The sequence below is a fragment of the Tenrec ecaudatus genome, chromosome 6 (assembly GCF_050624435.1).
Source record: "Tenrec ecaudatus isolate mTenEca1 chromosome 6, mTenEca1.hap1, whole genome shotgun sequence".
Lineage (NCBI taxonomy): Eukaryota > Metazoa > Chordata > Mammalia > Afrosoricida > Tenrecidae > Tenrec > Tenrec ecaudatus.
The window spans coordinates 151,989,313-152,009,446 of record NC_134535.1 but is presented as its reverse complement, the minus strand read 5'-3'; the positions used below and the strand labels follow the sequence as shown (position 1 = coordinate 152,009,446).

Genomic DNA, 20,134 nt, shown 5'->3' with positions numbered 1-20,134 from the left:
GAGACCCAAGAACTAGAAAGGCGAAGCTCACTGAGCCATTTATCCCTCTGCCCTTCAATTAACCCCACACGTGTTTATCGGCCAGGTTGGCACAATAAACTAACTACCTCAACACTTTCTCCACTTGTCACGACATTACTTATTGGTCCAGTTGTGAGGATTTTGGTCTTATTTTATATTAAGTTGTAATCCACACCGAGGGCTGCAACCCTTAATGTTCATCAGCGAGTGCTTCAGAGCCTCCTCACTATCAGCAAGCAAGACTGTGTCGTCTGCCTATCAAAGGTTGTCCATTTGCTTTCCTAAAATCCCTATGTCTCGTTCTTCTTAATATAATACAGCTTCTCTGGTTATTTACTCAATATAACATATCAGTATATTACAAGTGTCTTCTATGGTATAGCCTTTTTTCCCCCAAAACGGAATTTCCTCTCCCCTTTTACTGTCACTGGAAAGTCCCTTCACCAGCTCTTTTGGGATTAAAATATTTTCACTGTGAGTAGTATTTGGTGTCTTTTCTGGTATTCGTGTGTTCCTTACCAATTTGTTTTGTGTGTCAATTATGCCAGGCGCCTGGGCCTCATCTGAAGCCACGAGGCCAGAAACAGAGTTCAAGGAGAGCACAAACTCCGTACAGCCCCCTTCCCAAGGCCTGGTGACTTAATGAGCACTGCTTCAGAACAGGAAAGCAAGATTCAATAGCGCTTTTCCTGTTCCACAGATAAGACAATGAAAAGAGAGATAACCTACCCCAAAGCCTTACAGAATGAACTTAGAGTAAGCCTAGTAGAAATTTCCCAAAGAGCAGATGTTTAACTCTACCCTGGTGGCACTGTGGATTAGGTGTTGGGCTGCTAACCACATGATTGGCGGTTCAAATCTACCAGCCACCCTGTGAGAGAAAGAGAGGCTGTCTGCTCTCATAAGATTTACTGTCTCCGAATCCCTATGTGGGGTTTCTCTGTTGAAATCTACTTGATGGCAGTGTATTTGGGCTTTCTACTCAATTGTAAACTCCATGAAGGCAGATGGAAGAGCATTTGGTACCCCACAACACCCACCACCCACAGCCCCTACCACCCAGCACCCCACAGCATCTAGCAAGGTTCTACACAAATGGTTCTTTGAGTGGGATTAAGGTGAAGCCACATGCCCCATATTATCTTTCTCTGCCTCATCTGGGGTGAGCCTTGGGCACAGCCCCAAGATATAATAGCTATCTATTAAGTATCTGTTGATTGATTTTGATTGATAATTTTGTTGCGCACGCATGTCCTCAATTTTTATTTAGCTAGAAAAGCTGACAGATAATACTCGTCTTTTCTCCCTACTCAGAGACGGAAGAAACTGAACATCGTCTTATGCCACAGGCATTTAAACTGCCCCACTTTTCTCCCTCCCCTTTCTCTCCACAGCTCCCGAGGTCCTCGCCCAGAAACCTTACAGCAAAGCCGTTGATTGTTGGTCCATCGGAGTGATTGCCTACATATTGTGAGTAACGCTCCCCATTTGGGTTCGAGACACAAACTGCGGTGGCAGTATTAGGATGTCACTAAGAGAGTCGCTAGGAGAAAAGTTGTCACCCGAAGAGAAGCGTTGCCTCAGGATCCCTCAGGCTCCCCTGCCACATAACCACGGAGAACGAGATTGCAAGCCACGGGCGCCTTGTAGTTGTTTGAAGATGACCGATGTTTCTGTGTTTATAACGGTTTGGTCTTGGCTTAAGTCCACAGGATGGTTATTTGTAAATGACAACCTCTTGGGACAGTTATATTGTCAAATGCTTATGACACGACTTGCTTTGAGGATGGGGTTAGGCCAACACGTGGGTCTGTAGATGGGGAGTGAATTTCCCTTTCTCCTCGTGCCCGATGCTCCCTGGCAGACAGAGCTCTGCGTCTAATGGAAACCCAGGGGATGGTGATCAGAGAAGGGACTGGCGGTCCATGGCATCTGGTGCTCCTCAGGGACATTCTGGACATGTCCCTGCTTCATTGGCTCCATCTCATTATCTGCAAATCCCACGGTCGCCCTGCAGCACACACTCATTTGTCATTCAGTGTGGATTTAGATGACAGCTCGGTTAGATGCTCACCATCCTTGCAAGAGAATTTTACCCATTATAATGCCCCTGGCCTGGAGGCAATGGGGAGAGGCCAGAATCTGCTGCGCTGCAAAGCTAAGCTCGTGCGAAGATGCTTGCAGCAGCATGTATTTTGCTTTCACTTCCAAAGCACGATGACCACTTTCTGCTGCAGTTTCATTCTTTTGTGAGGGAGCTTTGAGGGTCCTTTGGAGAACCGACGAGAGCCGTGGACCCTGTCCCCACATACATTCATCATTCACACAGCTTTGCATGCCCTTTGAGGGAAACTGCTAGGTAAACACACTTAACATGGGCTCTCTGGTGTTTACAGTGCTCCCTAAATCCTCCACTAACATTCAAATCAGAGGTCCCGCCTTGCCCAGCTTGATGGTCACCCAGCTTAAAGGAATGAGTGCTGGCCCAGGCCCTTGGCCGCAGAGAACTTTGGCCTAGACTGGAGAACTCCTCTCCGCAGTGAGGCCAAAGATGGTCTTTTATCTGCTCCCCTACTGGGTTTACCCTTCCACCCATTGTGTTTTGCTTTTGTGTGTTTGTTTGCTCTTTTTATTGTAACAAGAGAGATATTTTTTAAAGTCTGCCATTCATTCCCTTTGCCATGCGCCACCTAATGCTTGCCCTACTATTTTCCAATCATTCTAACCAGACACTCGAGTCCTTCAGCAACAGCTTCCCATTGCCTCCCCCACCCCCCAACCCCCAATGCATTTTTTCTCAATGCATTTGCCTGCTGAAAAGATTTCTTTTTTTTAAAAAAAATCATTTTATTGGGGGCTTATTCAGCTCTTATCACAATCCATACATCTATCCATTGTGTCAAGCACCTTTGTACATTTGTTGCCATCATCATTTTTAAAACATTTGCTTTCTACTTGAGCCCTTGTTATTGACTCCTCATTTTGACCCCCATCCTCTCTCATGAACCTTTGATAATTTATAAAAATTTTTCCATGTCTTACACTGACGGGTGTCTCCCTTCACCCACTTTTCTGTTGTCCATCCCCCAGGTAGTGGGTTATATGTAGATCATTATGATCAGTTCCCACTTTCTCTCTGCATCTTCTCCTTGCTCTCCTGGTATCACTACTCTCATTATTGGTCCTGAGGGGTTTATCTGTCCTGGATTCCCTGTGTTTCTAGTTCTTATCTATACCATGCAGTGCACGAGGGCTTCCCAAAGTTCATGGGAAACAATGGAATTGAAAGCCCCTCCTCCTCATATATTTAGTCTTTTGTGACTGATTTACTTCAGTTATGGGGTCCTTGGTGGCACCGTGGTTAAAGCACTTCTCTTCTAACCCAAAGGTAGGCAGTTCATATCCACCGGCTACTCCAAGGGAGCAAGAGCCATATGCTTCCGTAACGATGTACAGCCTTGGAACCCCATCGTTCGGGGCAGTTGGACTCTGTCCTGTAGGCTCGCTAGGCATCGGAATTGACTGTGGCAATGGCTGTGGGTAGTGTGGATTTCGCTCAGCATACTGTTTTCAAGATTCAGCCGCACATCAGAACGTCGTCTTTCTGGTTGGTTCAATGAGACTCTGTTTTATGGAGAGGCTCCTTTTGGCTGGTCCATTCATCTGTTTGTTTTGATTCCTGGGACACTATTCGATGTACACTGGTGTCTATAGAGCCCTGTTCTGTTTGTACTCAGAATGACTTCCAGAAGCCTTGGCATTGGAGCAGGCGGTCGCGATGGCTACAGGAGGCTTTCCTTAGAATTCTGTGGCCAGGCTTGATGTTGACGGCATCAGACTGGCAGCAAGCAGCGCTAGGAGTCAGAACAACTGGCTCTCGGCCTCAGGCTGCTGCTCCCTGTCACGGGCCCACTGTGCCTGGTTCCCCAGTCCCATCCATCATCTGAAGACTTGTTAGCCGGGTCTCTATGCAGGCGGAGAACAACAGGCAGTGCACTGGGGCAGCTCTCCACCCACAGGATTTGCCCAGCGCTCCTGATAGCAATGACCGATCAGCCATCGTGGACAAGCAAGTTGCCTCTGCAGCTTTCCAGAGAGCAGCACTATTCCCCTGCCCCTCCCCCAGAAGAACCAGACACAGTGAGCTCTCGGACGGCAGCAAGAGTGACTGCAATAGGCCCCGGCCCTGGATTTTTCTCCTGCTTGCTTGCCCCGTAAACATTCCTGGTTGTTCTATTTGACAACTTAGCTCGCTTTCGATCCTGCTCCTTTTCACGGTGTCCACGGGGAAGTACTCCTTCCTATCAGGGAGCGCTTCATTTTTCCAACACCACTGATAGGTCGTTGTTTTCCCCAAAATCTTCCCGTGGGGTGAGCCTTGCAAGAACAGCTTGGCCTGCCTCACTGCAGCTGCTAGGAACGTCTAAGAATGGAGTGTGCTGGAGGCCCTCCTGAGCACGGCGGGGTCCCTTCTTAGGAGGTCAGCTCAGCCCAGACGGCACACACTCCAAGAAAATGTTTCCCCACTCCAGAGGTGAGCCGGCAGCTCCTGGAACTGACTCGAGTTGGTGCTAATATCGGGCCTGCCTGTCTTCTCACAATTTCAAGGGGGGCTCTTAATGATCACTTGCCTGGATACTGTGCAGAGAGATAAACTGCTGTGGAGACACTCAGCACCCTCCTTGCTGATAGAAACGGAGAATGAGTGTAAGGAGGCCCCCAGTCCCTAATGTGAGCAGGGAGGCCAGAGGCATTCCGCAGGCTGAACTTGGAGGGTGTTGGCCTTTGACCTCTCTGTCTGGAAGGGACTCTAGGCAACTGGCCTCCCTTATTGTTCCGATTTGAAAATAGGACCACAGAACATTGATTTGCTCGTGTGCGCAGCTTCATTAGCTTTGTGGCAGGGGAACCCTGCTTGCCTCGTGGGAAGGCTCTGCCCAGTAGCTGAGACAAAGGTCCCGTGATCCTCAGCCAGGCAGTCCCCCGGGGAGTGGAACCGTTGGCTGCAGGCTTTTTTGTGGATTCCATGCATCCCAGGAAGAAAACAGGAAACGTGGTTTCTGTAGGAAAGAGTGAAGTGAACTTTGGAGCCCCGGTGAAGTAACAACCATGCCCTGGTGATGTAGTGGTTACTTGTTGGGCTGCTAACGGCAAGGTCAGTAGTTTGAAACCATCCGCGACGCCACAGGCTCTCTATCTCATAAGGAGTTATGGCCTCGTGGGAAGCTCTTACCTGTCTTATAGGGTTGCTATGAGTCAGAATCGACTCGATGGCAGTGAGCTTGAAGCTCGCAATGGCTATTACTACAATAAGAGCCTTGGAGGCACAGTGATTACAAGTTGGGCTGCCAACGGCAAAGTCGGCGGTTTGAAGCCAATAGCCGGTCCTAGAGGGGAAAATGGGGCCTTCTCTCCCATAACAAGTTAATCTCAGAGACCCAGAGGGGCAGTTCTTCCATGTCCAACAGGGTTGCTATGAGTCGGCATCACCTTAATGGCAGTGGAATTATTACTATGAGGTTGTTGTTGTTGTTAGGTGCTGTCAGGTCAGTCGTGTACGAGAGAACAAAAAACTGCCTGGTCCAGCGCCGTCCTCACAGTTGTCCCTATGTTCATTGTTGCAGCCACTGTGTCCATCTGTCTTGTCCAGGGCCTTTCTTTGCTCGCTGCCCCTTTTCTTTACCAAGCAGAAGGCCCTTTTCCAGGGGTGTGTTTCTCTTAATAACATGAGTAGGTAAGTGCTAACCATCCGTAAAAATGATTAACCAGCCTTGCCAGCAGACAGGAGCGATTTATTTTCATATTCCTTGGTCGGGTGGTGCGCACTGCCTGGGTCAGGTCACCACACATACACCCCTGGGTCTAGGCCTGGACTTGAGAGGTTTAGAAACTAAATCATATCTGTTCATCCCAACTGCTGTGTCCCGGGCGATGAGCACTGTTGCTCTTTGGACGAGAGCAGCTGCTACTAACCCAGAGGCTGGAGGTTCGCCCTCAGCCCACCCAGGGCTCCTCAGGAGAAAGGCCTGGCAGTCTCCTTCCAAGAACCAGCCGTTGCGAACATGAAGCACAGCTCTGCCCTGACCCTTAGGAGGCCATCGTGAGCCCAAGTTAATGCAACAGCGATTGTTGGTGCTTTTTTTGTTTTTCGTATTGCTGGTGAATTGATCCTGGTGAATTGATTCCCACGAACCAGACTTAGAAGTGACAAGAAAGAAAGGAAGAAAGAAAGAAAGAGAGAGAGAGAGAAAGCAAGCAAGCAAGCTGGAGTGGCATTGTACTAAATCATGAGATCATGGCATTTGTGCCCTGGGAGGTCATTGGCAATGGCTGGCAGCAAGCTGGTGAGCTCTCTCCCTGTAGGAAATGCTCCTTGAGAAACCACATAGAAAACAGGTGGCTTGAAATGCTCCTTGAGAAACCACATGGAAACCAGGTGGCTTCTTTACAGACAAGGAATGAGAACCGTCGAGTTGGATGCATCAGATATTTTTCACAAAACCCACATCTGTCTCCACGAAGCACAACTCTGCCTACTGGCTGGTCACGATGTTCTCGGACTGACCAGACCTCACGGCCCTGGCTTTCTCCCATCCCGAAGACAGTCCCCCCTTGGCTTGTGCCGCCACCATTGCTGTGCTCTCAGCAGACACGGACTGTTTGTTATCTCCACACTTACTGATAGGAGATCATTGACTGAGGTCAAGCCAGCCGCTGGCTCTCCAGGGCTTTGCAGAGAAGTGCTGTACACAGCAGATGGTGGCGCAGGGCCACTTGTGAATTGTGAGGCCCAGTTGCTTCAGTCTCATACACAAGCCAAGGTCGTTGGGCGGTGAAGGCATCTGGGAGGGAGAAGCCAGGAGGAGCTCAGAGGCCCCACTTTCACTATAAATGAATGGCTTGGCGTCAGGCCAGGTGAGAAACGCATTGGCTTCCTCTGCAGGTTTTCTCTGCTTGTCCCCATTCCAGCTTTGCTCCTGAGCTCCTGACCTGCTTCCAGGGGGACTGAAGTAGTCGCCAGTGACAGGTGTTTCACCTCTATGCCCTTAGGCAGCCATCCACTGCCTTCCAGTCGCTTCTGACTCCCTGAGAGCCCATAAGACCGAGGGGAACTACCCCGAGGGTTTCCACAGCTGCCTTTTATGGAAGCAGGGTGGCAGGTGGGTGCTAGCTGCTGACCTTCCCATTGGCAGCTGCGTACTTAATGACTGGGCCGCCAGGGCTCCTTCCTTCCGTAGTAGGAAGCAGTACGCCATGATGCACTTCCGTGTGTCAGAGAGTGGATGCAGATGCACAATATATTGACACCCTTGAATCGCACGGTGCATGAAAGATTTCCTAGTCAAACTGTTGGTGGATAAATAAAAGAGTGGAGGCGGGGCGATAGGGCCCCTTTCCCCAGCAGTGGGGTTGAGATGGAGAGCCGCTGCAGGGGAGGCTGTGGCGGAGCAAGGACCCTGGTGGTGCAGTAGGTCACACAGTTGGGCTGCTCACCCCAAGGCCCACAGTTTGAAACCACCAGCCCCTCCCAGGGAGAAAGATGAGGCTGGCTGCTCCTGTAGAGTTACAGAGCCTCAGAAACCCACAGGGGCAGTTCGACCCTGTCCTGCAGGGCGGCTGTGAGTCCGATGGACTCAGAAGCAGTGAGCTGGGTTTGGAGGAAGTGGCGGAAGCAGCTTCCTGCCAGCGAGTCGGAGCGAGGCCTCCCGCCAGTGTCCAGGCCCGTGCAATGATTGTTGGGTGGGGAGAAGGCTTGGGGAGGGAGAAGCTGGGAGACAGTCACAGACTTTCACGATGACTGACTTGGGCGTCAGGCCAGGTGGGAAATGTGTTTTCTTCCTCTGCTTGCTCACTTCCCACTCAGCATCGGCTCCTGGAAACTGGCACTGAAGTAGCAGCGAAAGGCTTAGGGATGCACAGCCTGGAGCAGGAAGGCATAGGGTTGACCTGCATCCATTGACCAGATGTTCAGAGCCTTCTATGTGTGTGACCGCATGATGGGAGGACGGAGAAGGGTTCATACAGCCCCTGCTCTGAGGTGCTCACTCTCTGCACAGGGAGACAGGTGCATCCACAGACCTCTTACTGTACAGTATGATGGAGGAGTCAGGGCTGTCGGGAGACACTGCAGGGCTCCCGGGCAGAACCAGGAACTCTGTAGGAGTCTTCAGAGCCAGCTCAAAGTGCAGAAACAGTTCTGTCTTCTTCAGACATCTGCTGGGTAGGCCACTGTGTAGGCGAGCTGCTCCCTGGTGCTCTGGGGATATCAGGGTGGTGGGACACCGTGGGATGGACCACAGATGGTGGCTCACGTCAGGAGGGTTCTCTATTGCAGGGGTTCCCCAGGAATGGACTTTCTGGGTTCATGCCAGCTCCCTGTCACTGACAGGGGATTATGGACATGATTAGGAATTTCCAGTTCAGACCAAGGGATTACATGGTGTGGTTTCACTATCCTCCGCCACAAGCCAAAGGGCCCAATGGGCCCGCAGGGAAATTGCTCACCTGCTGACTGTAAGGTCCGTGGTTGGACCTCACTGGGCAGCCACCAGCAGCACCAGGAGGATGCAGGCCCTTCCTTAGAGGCGGCTGCCTTGGGAATCCTGCGAGGTCCTTCCCTGTCCTATAGGGTTGTCAGGGGAAGCCAGCCCCTAACACATCATTACGGGTCCGGTAGGCACAATTGTACAGTGATAATAAGTAAAGATCATAGTAAAGTTATAGAGAGCATGAGAGATAGAAGAGAAGTATTGAAATAAATGGAGTCAAATAACAATTCATGGTAGCATGCTCACCTCAGCCCCGCTTGGTGGTCCATGTGGAGGGAAAGCAAGAGTTTAATGCTAGCCCAGGCTTTTTATATTCTCTGGGGACATGCAAGCCCCCTAATTACAGGTGAGGACATACATCACAGGAAGGGGTTGTGCTATAGGTAATACAGTAATGAGAGGGGGTGGTCTAAGGACATATATGCAATAGGAAGAGGAGGGATTGGGGGTATACATGTGACAAGATGGGCGGATCCTAGATTCAAGATGGCAGCCTAGCCTTAGTCATCCTTGGGCGGGTTTGACCTCTCTGGGGTCTCCTACAAGGAAACAGACAACTACTCTCCTTATCAGAAGGGAGTGGGCCCTACTTGTTGTGGGATAAACAGTGGTGACTCCTTGCTCTAGATGGTTGATAGCTCTCAGGGAGAATAACCCCTGACCTACTTCTGATGACCTCCAAGTGTATGGTCATTCGCAAGCAGCTGTTTGGCTTATATTTAGGGAGACAGATTGGGAGAAATCCTTCGGTATCCCACATAGGGTCACTGTGAATTGAAATCACATGACAACAACAGGTGCAACTCTAACTCAGAGGGGCCCAGGATGCAGTGGCTACAACACTCAGCTGCTAGCCCAAAGGTTGGCAGTTCAGGATCCCCCCATCCAATGGCTCCCCAAGAGAAAAGGTCTGTTATGTGCTCCCTTAAAGATTGTAACAAACTCACCATCATCGAGTTGATTGTGACTTCTAGTGACTGTTTAGTACAGAGTAGAGCTTCCCCTGTGAGTTTCCACGTCTGTGTGAGCCTTCACGGCAGCTGTAGGCTCATCTCTCTCTTGGGGTGCCTGGGCGGTCTCACAGGGCTCACCTTAAGCCTAGCCACCCATTGTGTAACCCCCATACCTCAGGGCGACTCCCATGAAGATGACAGCTTAGGAAACCCTGGGAGGGCCATTCCACACGTCCTCCTCGAGGGTCACTAATGGTCAGATGAACTCCAGAGCGCATGACAACAGCTCTAAGCCAACGTGGAAGGAGACAGGGTGATGCTGGGGAAAGAAGCGCTCTCGGGATCTGTTAGGTTTCTCTCTCCGGCCTAAATCTCATCCTCGGTCCTTGGCTCCGCGCGAGAAAGATTTCATGCCGAAGCCGGGCTCGTGATCCAAGTGAATTTAATGAAAGTTCAAAGAAGCATCAGGTTTTACGGGCGGCACCCATAGGATTCCTTTGACCATGCGGCCTGGCAGAGACTGCTCCGGGACACGCAAGGATCTCTCCCCTCCCACGAAGACGACCAGACCACCCAAGCAAGGCAAGACAAGACCAAGAGCCCAAGAGCCCAAGAGCCCCTCTCCCTCAGGTCCCTGCCTTTTAAGGGTTCCCGGGGGAGGTGTGGTGAATGACCCCAGGTCGATCCCATTGGCTGAATTGCAATCACCCGGCCCAGGTGGGCTGCTCCAGGTGTAATGCCCATCCAAGCCCACCGGCGGGAAAATCCAGCTTTTGTCTTTTGCTGGCTCTCCTGGGCATGCGTAAATGGACTTCCCAATTCCCTAGGCTAAGCTACCTAACAGGATCCACCCCAGCAGCCTCTCCGCCACCCCTCTGTTTGGAGATTGAGCTCCCCTGCGGCAAATGGCAGTGCCTCAGTCCATAAATCAAATCCACGGTTGATTCCACCAAACTCAAATACCTACGTAGATAATAATGTACTTGCAGTGTGTGGAAAAAAACGCACCATTCAGCGTAAAACACAATGGTCAACAGAGCCTGAAAGAGGTGATCCAGCTTTGAACTTTGGATATTTAAATTTGAGGATGGAGGAGTGATATAGTCACTGGATTATCCAGATGAGTGGCGTAGAGGTTACATGTTAGGCTGCTAATGCAAGGTCAGCAGTTCAGAAGCACCAGCCACCCCTAGAGAGAGAGAGACAAGGCTTTCTGCTCTAGAAAGAGTCACAGGCTTGGAAACTCACAGGGGTAGTTCTACAATGCCCTATAGTGTCGCTATGAGTTGGCATCTACTCAATGGCAGTGAGTTTAATTGGGCTTAGAGTCCTAATACTAGGTCCCTGGTGGGTGACCCAAACAGTGGCTACACAACTGATAAGCTAAAGATTGGCAGCTCAGACCCACCCAAGAATACTTCAGATGGAAACTCACTCACTCACTCACTCACTCACTCACTCACTCACTCACTGCTATCGAGTCAATGCTGACCCATAGCGCGCGCGCGCGCGCACGCACACACACACACACACACACACACACCATCGTGGGTTTCCGAGATTGTATTTGTTTTGGAGAATAGAAATCCCAGTCTGTCTCCCAGAGAGCTGCTGGTGGTTTTGAACTGCTGGCTATGCAGATCGCAGCCCAACTCATCACCACTATGCCACCAGGGCTCCCTACTGCAAAAGGTAAGGCCTGGTGTTCAGATTATGTTTATGTTCAGATTACACCCAAGAAAACCCTAGGGAGCAGTTGTCCTCTGTAACTCCTAGGGTCTGCAGGAGACAGAATCAACCTGACAGCAAAATGTGGTAGTTACGTGGTTGCTGTCAACTTGATCGATAGAAGTGTAGGGGTGGAGTTGAGCCTGTCAATCAGGTCGCAACCTGATGGTGCCTCCCTGTAGGCATGGCCTTCTCAGGAGGATGACCTGAGGAACCTCCCTCTCTCTCTCAGCCCTCACATTCCTACTGTTGAGTCACTCAGAGACCGGTCATAGCCACCGCCACTGGATCCACAAGACTTTGCACCCACCAGCCTGTAATCTTCCTTCCTTCTGCGTAATTGCATGTGGCTGTGTGGGTCTGTAGAGGTATTTATGGACTAGTATCGGACTTATGGACTTGAGTTGGACAGGGATGGGATGTTTTTGTAGATATAACTGCTTCTTGATAGAAAGCTCTTGCTTACACCTATGTGAATGTCACTGGATTGGTTTCTCTAGTCTACCGGGCTCGACACAGAGACTAACAAATAACCACAGCAGCAGCAGCCCCACGCGCATCAGCAAATTAAAGAATCCAAAGAGACCTTTCTGTTTAAGAACATTTACTGTCTGGAACGAATAGCGCTGCAGGGAGGCAGTGCAGCCTTCAGAGGAAGAGCAACTCTGGGCACAGAGAGGGGTGGGGTTAGCTCACGGGGAAGTGGTACAGCAGCAGGAATCAGGAATTCCAACACAGCAGGGATTGTGACTAAGAGGATGGAGAGAGAGGGTCCACTGCCCACCCAGCTATCAGGACCAGCCCACAGAAGCAGTGCGAGGACTACACTCACAGGTCACAACCCCAGAACTCAGCAGCTAACATGGGCACTGCAGCGAGACAGCGCCTGCACCCACTCTCTGTCCTCTTCACTCCTCGCTGTTGACCAATCTCAGAATGCATTGTGGGAGAGTAAGCCAGAGCCAGAAAGGACAAATGAAGTATGTGATGAAAGACCAAGGCCAATGGGAGGGAAGCATTGAGGCCTTTCCACCATGTGCTTATGAGTCTGACATGTTCATAATGGCTTACAGATCAGAACAGAAAGTGTAAGAGAGAGAGAGAGAGAGAGAGAGAGAGAGAGAGAGAGAGAGAGAGAGAGAGGAAGGAAGAAATCCCGGGGGGTGAGGGGTGGAGAAGTGGAGGAAGGCAAGGGAGGGAGGAAGAAGGAGAAGAAGAAGAAAAACATCACAACCAGGAAAGTAGATGCAAAATTCTAATTGGAACCCGTCCATAGATGTGTGAATAAACAAAATACGCTACATCCAGACCATGCGAGAAGAATCGATGCATTTGAATTGTAGTGCCGGCAGAGAATACCGAAAGTACCGTGGGCTGCCAAAAGAACAAACAGCTCTGTCTTGAAAGAAGTACAGCCCAAATGCTCCTTAGAGGCAAGGCTGGCAAGTCTTCATCTCCCATGCTTTGGACATGTTATCAGGAGAGACCAGTCCATGGGAAAGCACACCATGCTTGGTAGGGAGGGAAAGAGGAAGCGACAAGGCGGATCGACATGGTGGCTGCACGGATGGACTTGAACATAACAGCAGCCGTGAAGAAAACGCAGGACCTGCGGTGTTGGGTTCTGTTGTCCCCAGGGTGGCATGAGTCAGAGCCGATGTGGCAGCACCGAACCACGACACACCACGGACTGTTGGGCAGCCATAAAGACAAACGCTGCTGTGGTGGGGAAGAGCCTTGAAAACATGCTAGAGGAGCGAAAGAAGCCAGACACCAAAGGGGAAACAAGGGTTGTACGGATCTCACTGAAAAGAAATCTCCAGAACGGGCAGATACCTGGAGACAAAGGTTCATGAACGCAGTGAGCAGGGGCTGCGGGAGGCCACTGCTGTGGAGCTCTGTGACTCCATTGGAGGGATGCGCACATTTGGAAATGCATAGTGGTGAGGGTTGCATAACAGTGAGGACTTACTGTCACCAAATTGTGCACTAAACATGGTTGAAATAGCAAACTTTTCAGAAAACAAGCTTTAAAATAGCCCACTTTTAATAACCTAAAAACCTCTAATAAACGGAAATATTCAGATATGAAGCTTTTGTTTCTTGATACGCTCTCCATCTAATCGTCTCCCTTCCAAAGGGGGTGTTTCCAACTCTCTAACCCTTCCCTGAAGAATTCCGTACTCTTTGATTGACACCTCGTCAAAACAGCAGCTTGGGCAACCTTTAAGACAGTGGTTCTCAACCTTCCTAATGCCGCGACCCTTTCATACAGTTCCTCATGTTGTGGTGACACCCAACCATGAAATATTTTCATTGCTACTTCATAACTTCAATTTTGCTACTGTTATGAATTGGGCGACCTCTGTGAAAGGGCCGTTCGACCCTCAAAGGGGTTATGACCCACAGGCTGAGAACCACTGCTCTAGGGTCTCAAATCCTGTTGCTTTTAAATAGTCTTTGAGATTGAGAATCACAAAGAAGTCTGACTGGGGACAATTAGGGATGTTGGTGGTGGATGAGTAAGGTTTCCCAGCAAAATTCTCGTAGGACAGTCTGGCTGCCCTCAAAGAATGAGCAGGTGCATTGTCATCATGGAAACAATGTCCTTGGCACAACTCTCTTGGCTTTTTACCTGCTCTGTAGTTTTTAGAGTTCTTTAAATGTCTTCATGAGAAGCCCCTTCTTCGACTCTATCAAGGTTATCCTTTTGAAATCCTCAAAAATCGTTCTCATGGTCTTCTGAACTGCCCTCTCTGCCTTGCATTTAACTCGCCCAGCAGATCTCTCAGAAGTCACTGTTTAGACGTCTGTGTGTTAGGCCAGTTTGTCTAGAGTAACAAATCCAGGGACATTCAGATGTGTGTAAGAGCGAGCTTTATATCAAAGAGAAATTGTGTATTGAGAATGCATCGGCCCAGTCCAGATCAAGCCCATAAGTTCTATATTAGCTCCTAAATCCAATACGAGTCCATAAATTCTTCTTCAGACCCATGCCAAATGCAGAAAGATGAGAGGCTGGTGGGTTTCAGTGGTGGAAGCATCTCAGCACTGGGGAGGGTCTCCAGGTGGCTCTTCAACAGGAAGATGAAGCAGAGAGAGAGTGTGACTCACCTCTTGGGAGAAAAGGAGGAAGTTCCCAGAATCCTCAGGAAAAGGCCACACCCACAAGAAGGCATCTTCAGTCTGTGACCTGATTGACAGGCTAGACTCCACCCATTTATTTATTTATCAAGTCCACATGACATTATGTAACTGTCACACCCTATAAGGAGACTAAGACAAGGGGGTCACTGAGAGAGAACAAGTCTGCCACCATCCAGAGAGCACAGAGATGTTGAGGCACATTTTGTTTGGCATAAACGCCTGCAAGGCTGAACTAGAACCCGCCTCATCACCGTCTTGTTTACTTACCCGCATGGTTTACCGCAACTAAAGCAGAAGTCTGAGTGGAGTTGCTCCCGGCTTTCCGAGTTAGTGCTTAGCAGTTGGTGTCCAGGCACCTCCAAATTGGATGTCTGCACCCCTCAATGCTTTGGTATGAAATTCATTACTCATGAGCACTCATTCTGCCTGCTACTGGTTAAGCTGTTTTACACACACACACGCACGCACGCACGCACGTACACCACAACACAATACAACACACCACACCACATTCCTGGCTGTTAGATGTTCACCTCACTCATCTGCTCTCTCCATTATGCAATCAATTCTCCGTTCAGCATCAATGAGCGGGGAGTCTGTTGCAAGCGCGTTTCAGACGGCACGGACCCTGCATGGAGGGCTTGGCTTCCTCAGTGTCTGTCCCACTTCCTTGCTGCACGCGCATCGGGCCGATGCAGGCGCGCAAATGCCCTCATGCACGTGCAAGTGGGATTGTGAATCACGGCGTTAAGTGATTTGTTGTCATCTAGGGCAAACTTTTGTTTTCGTTTCTGTCATTGAGCATATGAAGTGGAATTAGAAAATCATGAATTATTTCCATGAACTGTCTGAATCGCCCCTGTATATGCAGCGCCACACACACCAATTCAGCGGGTTCTACATGTACAACCCCTTCCCTGCTCCTTAGCTGAGTGGTGCCTGCCCCACTGAGATAAACCCATTGCCCCTAGACTTCCTGACTAATCACTGGATGTCCTACGGTCAGATAGATAGACCTGTCCCTGGTAGACAGATCCTAAGCGAGCACAAAGCTCAAGGCAGGCATTCTGTACTAGTTAAGGTAAACTCTTGTTCCGTTTGAAGATGACTTCAGAGGGTATGTTTGGTTTAAAGTTTCAAGATGATCTCAGGGCAATCGTTTCAGGGGTTCATGCAGCCCCCATGGCTCCAGAGGGTCTAGAGTTCGAGAGAATTAGAAACTCTCTTCTGCATTCCCCCCACCCCCACCCGCGAACTCTAGGATCAAAATTCTTCTTTAGAATCTTTGATCAAAATATTTGGTAACAATAGCAGGGCACCATCTAGTTCCTCTGGTTTTGTGGCAATAGCTGCCAAGGCTGTTGGCAGTGGAGACCAAGGTCACACATCCTCTCCTCTTCCATTCCCTGACTCTCCTCCTTCCCCTGTTGCTCTAGGCCAGCGGTTCTCAACCTGCGGGTCACAACCCCTTTGGGGGTCAAATGACCCTTTCACAGGGGTTGCCTAAGACCATATTGCCTATGGTCTTTGGAACTGAGACACCGCTCCTCTCTCCGTCTCCAGGCGGGTCCGCCCACATGCAGATAGACTCACATACGGGGTCACCACAACATGAGGAACTACATCAAAGGGTCTCGGCATTGGGAAAGTTGAGGACCACAGCTCTAGGCAAAGCCCACTGCCCTTGAACCAACTCTGACTGGTAGTAACCAATATTCACAAAGTGGACAATACCACCCCTTGGGGCATTTGGAATGGTCAAGGGGTGGGGGTGGGGGGCTGCAAAAGTAGCTACTTATACTTTCTCCTGAATTGTGAACCATGGTACAAAGGTTTTTAGTTGCCTGGTGGCAAGGGCACTGTAATTTTTTTTTCCTGGAAAAAAAAAAGCCAAGTAAGTTTGGGAACCTGTGCTATATAGGATTTCCAAGGCTTTGTAAATCTCTGTGGGAGCAGACAGCCTCATCTTTCTCCCAAGGAGTAGCTGGTGGGTTTGAACCCCGGACCTTGAAGGTAGTAGTCCCGTGCTTACCAGACCATCTTTGTTCCAGGCAAGTAGAGACCAATTGGTGTACCTTGGATGGCCACTTGCAAGACTGTTTTTAAGCTATTTTACTCAAAAATAGCTTGGATTCTGCTGCCAGTTCTCAGGCTTGGAGAAGAAGTTTCCCTTTGGTCTTCGCGTCCCAAGTTCTTCCCAGTCTTCCAGTCTCTGACTCTAGAGGTGCATAGACTAAGGAAGAGGCTTCCCTCTGCCGCTCCACTCGTGGTTTTCCTTTCTCCCCTACATTGCCCCCTCCTCATTTTCTCTTTCCTCAGCTCTCGGGGTCTTGCCCAGCTTCCAGGTAACGATGTGGGAATGTGTCTGTTACAAGTGCCGTAAGGCATTATCGTGAGCACAGGATTTCAACTGGAGGCCTCTGATCTCCTCTTCCTGCTCATGGTTAAGTTTGCAAAGAGAAAGCTCTGGGGCGCACAGAGTCGAATACATCATCATCAACAACAAAAACGGATCGCATTTCCCTTTCCTGATTCTGGCCTCGTCAGTCCTTTTGTTGGATAAAATCCAAGTGATCCCATGACAGCCGTTGTCTTGGCCAAGTTGGCCTTGGAAGAAGTACAAAGGATTGATTGCTTTCTTCGTCTACAAAGCTTGTTGCTTCGGTGAACGCTCTTGAATGTAACAAATGCCGAGTGGGAAAGACAAATGGTTATTCATTCCTGGTCAGAGTCTAGTGACCGGAGAGGGAGCCCTCGATGCGATTGGTTTTGCTAGTGGTTTTCAGAGACCCTTCGGGCCTGTGTCGCCCTTAATGTAGCTTATCTAGATTGCAGTCTGTGTTGAGGCTTGTTGCTCTGGCCATTTTTGTGGCACCCTGGTCTAATCGAGGTCCCTTAAGCAGTGTCATGGGAAAAGGCCTGGTGACCTGGTTCTGGAAAGTTGACAGCTAGGAAAAGTCCACGGAGCACAGTTCTACTCTGTGTCAAGTGGGGTCACCGTGACTTGGATTTGAGTCAATAGCAACGGATCTGGCATGGTTTGGGTCTCATGGCAGTGAAGCTTGAGCTATTCCTAGAAGGGAGGACGGGCCCCTTGACTCAGTTGTTGCTACAGGATGGTCAGTATTTAAAGACAGGTCTCGGGAACATTCTTTCATGCACAGTGCACAGTCACTAAGGTAGCACCTGGCCTTGCTCCCTCCCTTCTACAGCAGTTGGAGAGTTTAGGTCAGTATGCATGTCATCAGGGGATGTGTCTGAGACGTTGAGCAAGATTAGAAGATCTCATTTTCACATGTAGAGCTCTCATCGGACTTTGAAATGAACCACTTCTGGGGCACCCCTTGTACCCCGACAGTATCTAACATGGCTGTCAGGCCCCCTCCTCTCCTGAACCATTGCAGCTCCAGGGATCCGACCACCACTGGCTCTGTACTCAAGGTACAACTGAGTGGGCTGCCAAGTCAGGATCATTTACATGTGCCATCGACTGTGTCTAAGGTCGTGGGGACTGTTGTGGACCGGCTAGATCAGCCCCCATCTGCATTGAGCCAGGGTCTCAGCCTGTGGGTTCTTTCCTTGGAGGGAGTCCGGGCACTCCTTGGTTCCTTGGCTTGTACATGATCCGTACATGACGCCTGTCCCCACCACCACTCAGCTAATGGACACAACAAAGTGCCCAGCAGGTGGCGAGCTTAGGATACCAACACCTGAGTTACGCAGGACACAATTTAATCCATAGCAATGGGCATCCAAGGTCAAATTCAGTGGGCATCCAAGTTCAAAGAGCAGACAGCGGTGGGCCACATTAGGCCTGTGGAGAGCCTGTTTGAAACCGCTGTGTCTACAGATGCCGGCCAAGTTATCTGCACTCTCCCTGCTTTCCGCCAAACTCAGATGGCTCTATCTCAGCCTCCCCAGCACAGACTTTGGCTCAGCTCAAATCTCCAGCTGCCTGCTGGCTGCCTTCACAGGGATCCTGTGCATGCGTGTGTGTGTGTGTGTGTGTGTGTGTGTACTCACACCTGGTCCAGCTCATGATAGCCTAAAAGGAATTGCTGGTCTTATGCCCTGCCGGTTGTCAGCATGTCTAGTTGCAAAGAACAGATTCGCTCTAGACGCCCTGAATCGGAGGGATTTATTATCTGTCTTTGGTTTCCTGTGGACTCAGCTGGAGGCCCCCAGCACTGACACAGCCCCGGCCCCTGCCCCGGCTCCTCTTACAGACTCACTCTGAGCCAGGGTCTTGCCCTATGTGGTATCTCTGCTTCTCCCCCCACATCGGCACCCCATCTCTCCTCCCCTCCCAGCTTTCTCTTGGTCTCCAGTTCAAACTTTGGTGGGAGAGAATGTAAGGACCAGAATCAGTCACTGATGCAAGACAGTCGTCACTCAGTGGTTGAACCTCCCCTTCTGGGGGCAGTCCCAGCTTTGACTCCAGTGTGCCCATCTCATATGCGGGCACCACCCATCTGTTCAGTGGAGGCATGGGTTGCTCTGAGGTTGGACAGGTTTCAGCAGAGCTTGCAGACCAACATGGACTAGGAAAAGAGGTCTAGCAATCTACATCTGAAAATCAGCCAATAAAAACCTGATAGATCTCAACAACCCAGTCCGTGAGCCAATCAAGAGGATGCTGCAAGGCGGGAGAGCAGTATATCCCATTATGCAGGCAGTCACCATGAGTTGGCAGCTAACAACCATCACAAATCAGTCACTCGTGAGATCAGGCTCCCTTATATCACTTCATCCTGGAGTGAATCCCATCCCCCTCCCCCCCCCCCCCCCCCACACACACACACGGCACTGCTTCTTGCATGGGCCACATTCACTGGAAAGAGTAATTGGGTTTTCCAGACACTGTGTTCAGGGCACCCAGACCCCCTCCAGTTCAACACCTCTCTTCTATGTTCAGCTCCCTCACCACATCGCTAGGCTCCACTCCGCCACAATCTGCCTGTGCCTCTGATCCAGCCAACGCTGCCTGGCCCAGTCCCCATCTCTCCTCTGCCCAGGGTACAGCTGCTCACTTGCCTTCTTGCCTCCAATCCTTCCTCCTTACCACTGCCAAGAGCTGCATGCCCTGTGGCCCCTCTGTCATCTACTGGGTAAAACACCCATCTTAATGTGTGGCACGAGGCCCCTGGGATCTCTCCCTTGTCCATCTCACCAGCCTCGTCTCTCAGTGCTCTCTGACAGATCGTGCACACCAACACAGAATGGTCCACTTCCTTTGTTTGTGCTGTCCTGATGCTGGCATGGGGTATGTGTTGAGGGTGCTAACTACAAAGTGAGCCATTCAACTCCAGTACTCACTCTGAGAGCAGAGGATGAAGCTTTCTTTCCTGCAGGTTGCTATGCGCTGGACCCAATTCGGTGGCAGTGGGTAGGTAGGGATGTGTTTACTAATGGTTTCCCAGTCCCTCATTTTAAGAAATTTAACAATGAAAAGAAGGGCTTTGCTACACATCTATTCATTTAGAACAGTCCTCCATAGCTACGATCACTGCATTTTCATGAACAAATTTGAAAGTTTAGTCTCTTAATGCACAAATGATCAGAACTAACACGAACAATAAAATTCCAGAATGTTCTATAGCTGTGCAATCATTTTTAATAGTTTGATTGGCATTTACTTCACAAAGCACGCAATTTAATTATTCAAATATCTTAAGAGGAGTTGTACAATCATTGCCACCGTCAATCTTAGAACATTTTCTTCTCATACTCATTGTT

General features: G+C 50.0%; 1 protein-coding gene across 3 annotated transcripts in view; it reads left to right on the top strand.

Annotated features, from left to right (window-relative positions):
* The window catches only part of CAMK1D (calcium/calmodulin dependent protein kinase ID), a 475,430-nt gene that overhangs the window by 426,161 nt on the left and 29,135 nt on the right, over positions 1–20,134 (top strand). For all 3 annotated transcript variants that reach the window (XM_075552372.1, XM_075552371.1, XM_075552373.1), the window contains one exon: positions 1,416–1,491. In XM_075552372.1, coding sequence (XP_075408487.1) covers positions 1,416–1,491 — 76 coding nt within the window. The remainder of the gene's footprint in view (positions 1–1,415; positions 1,492–20,134) is intronic.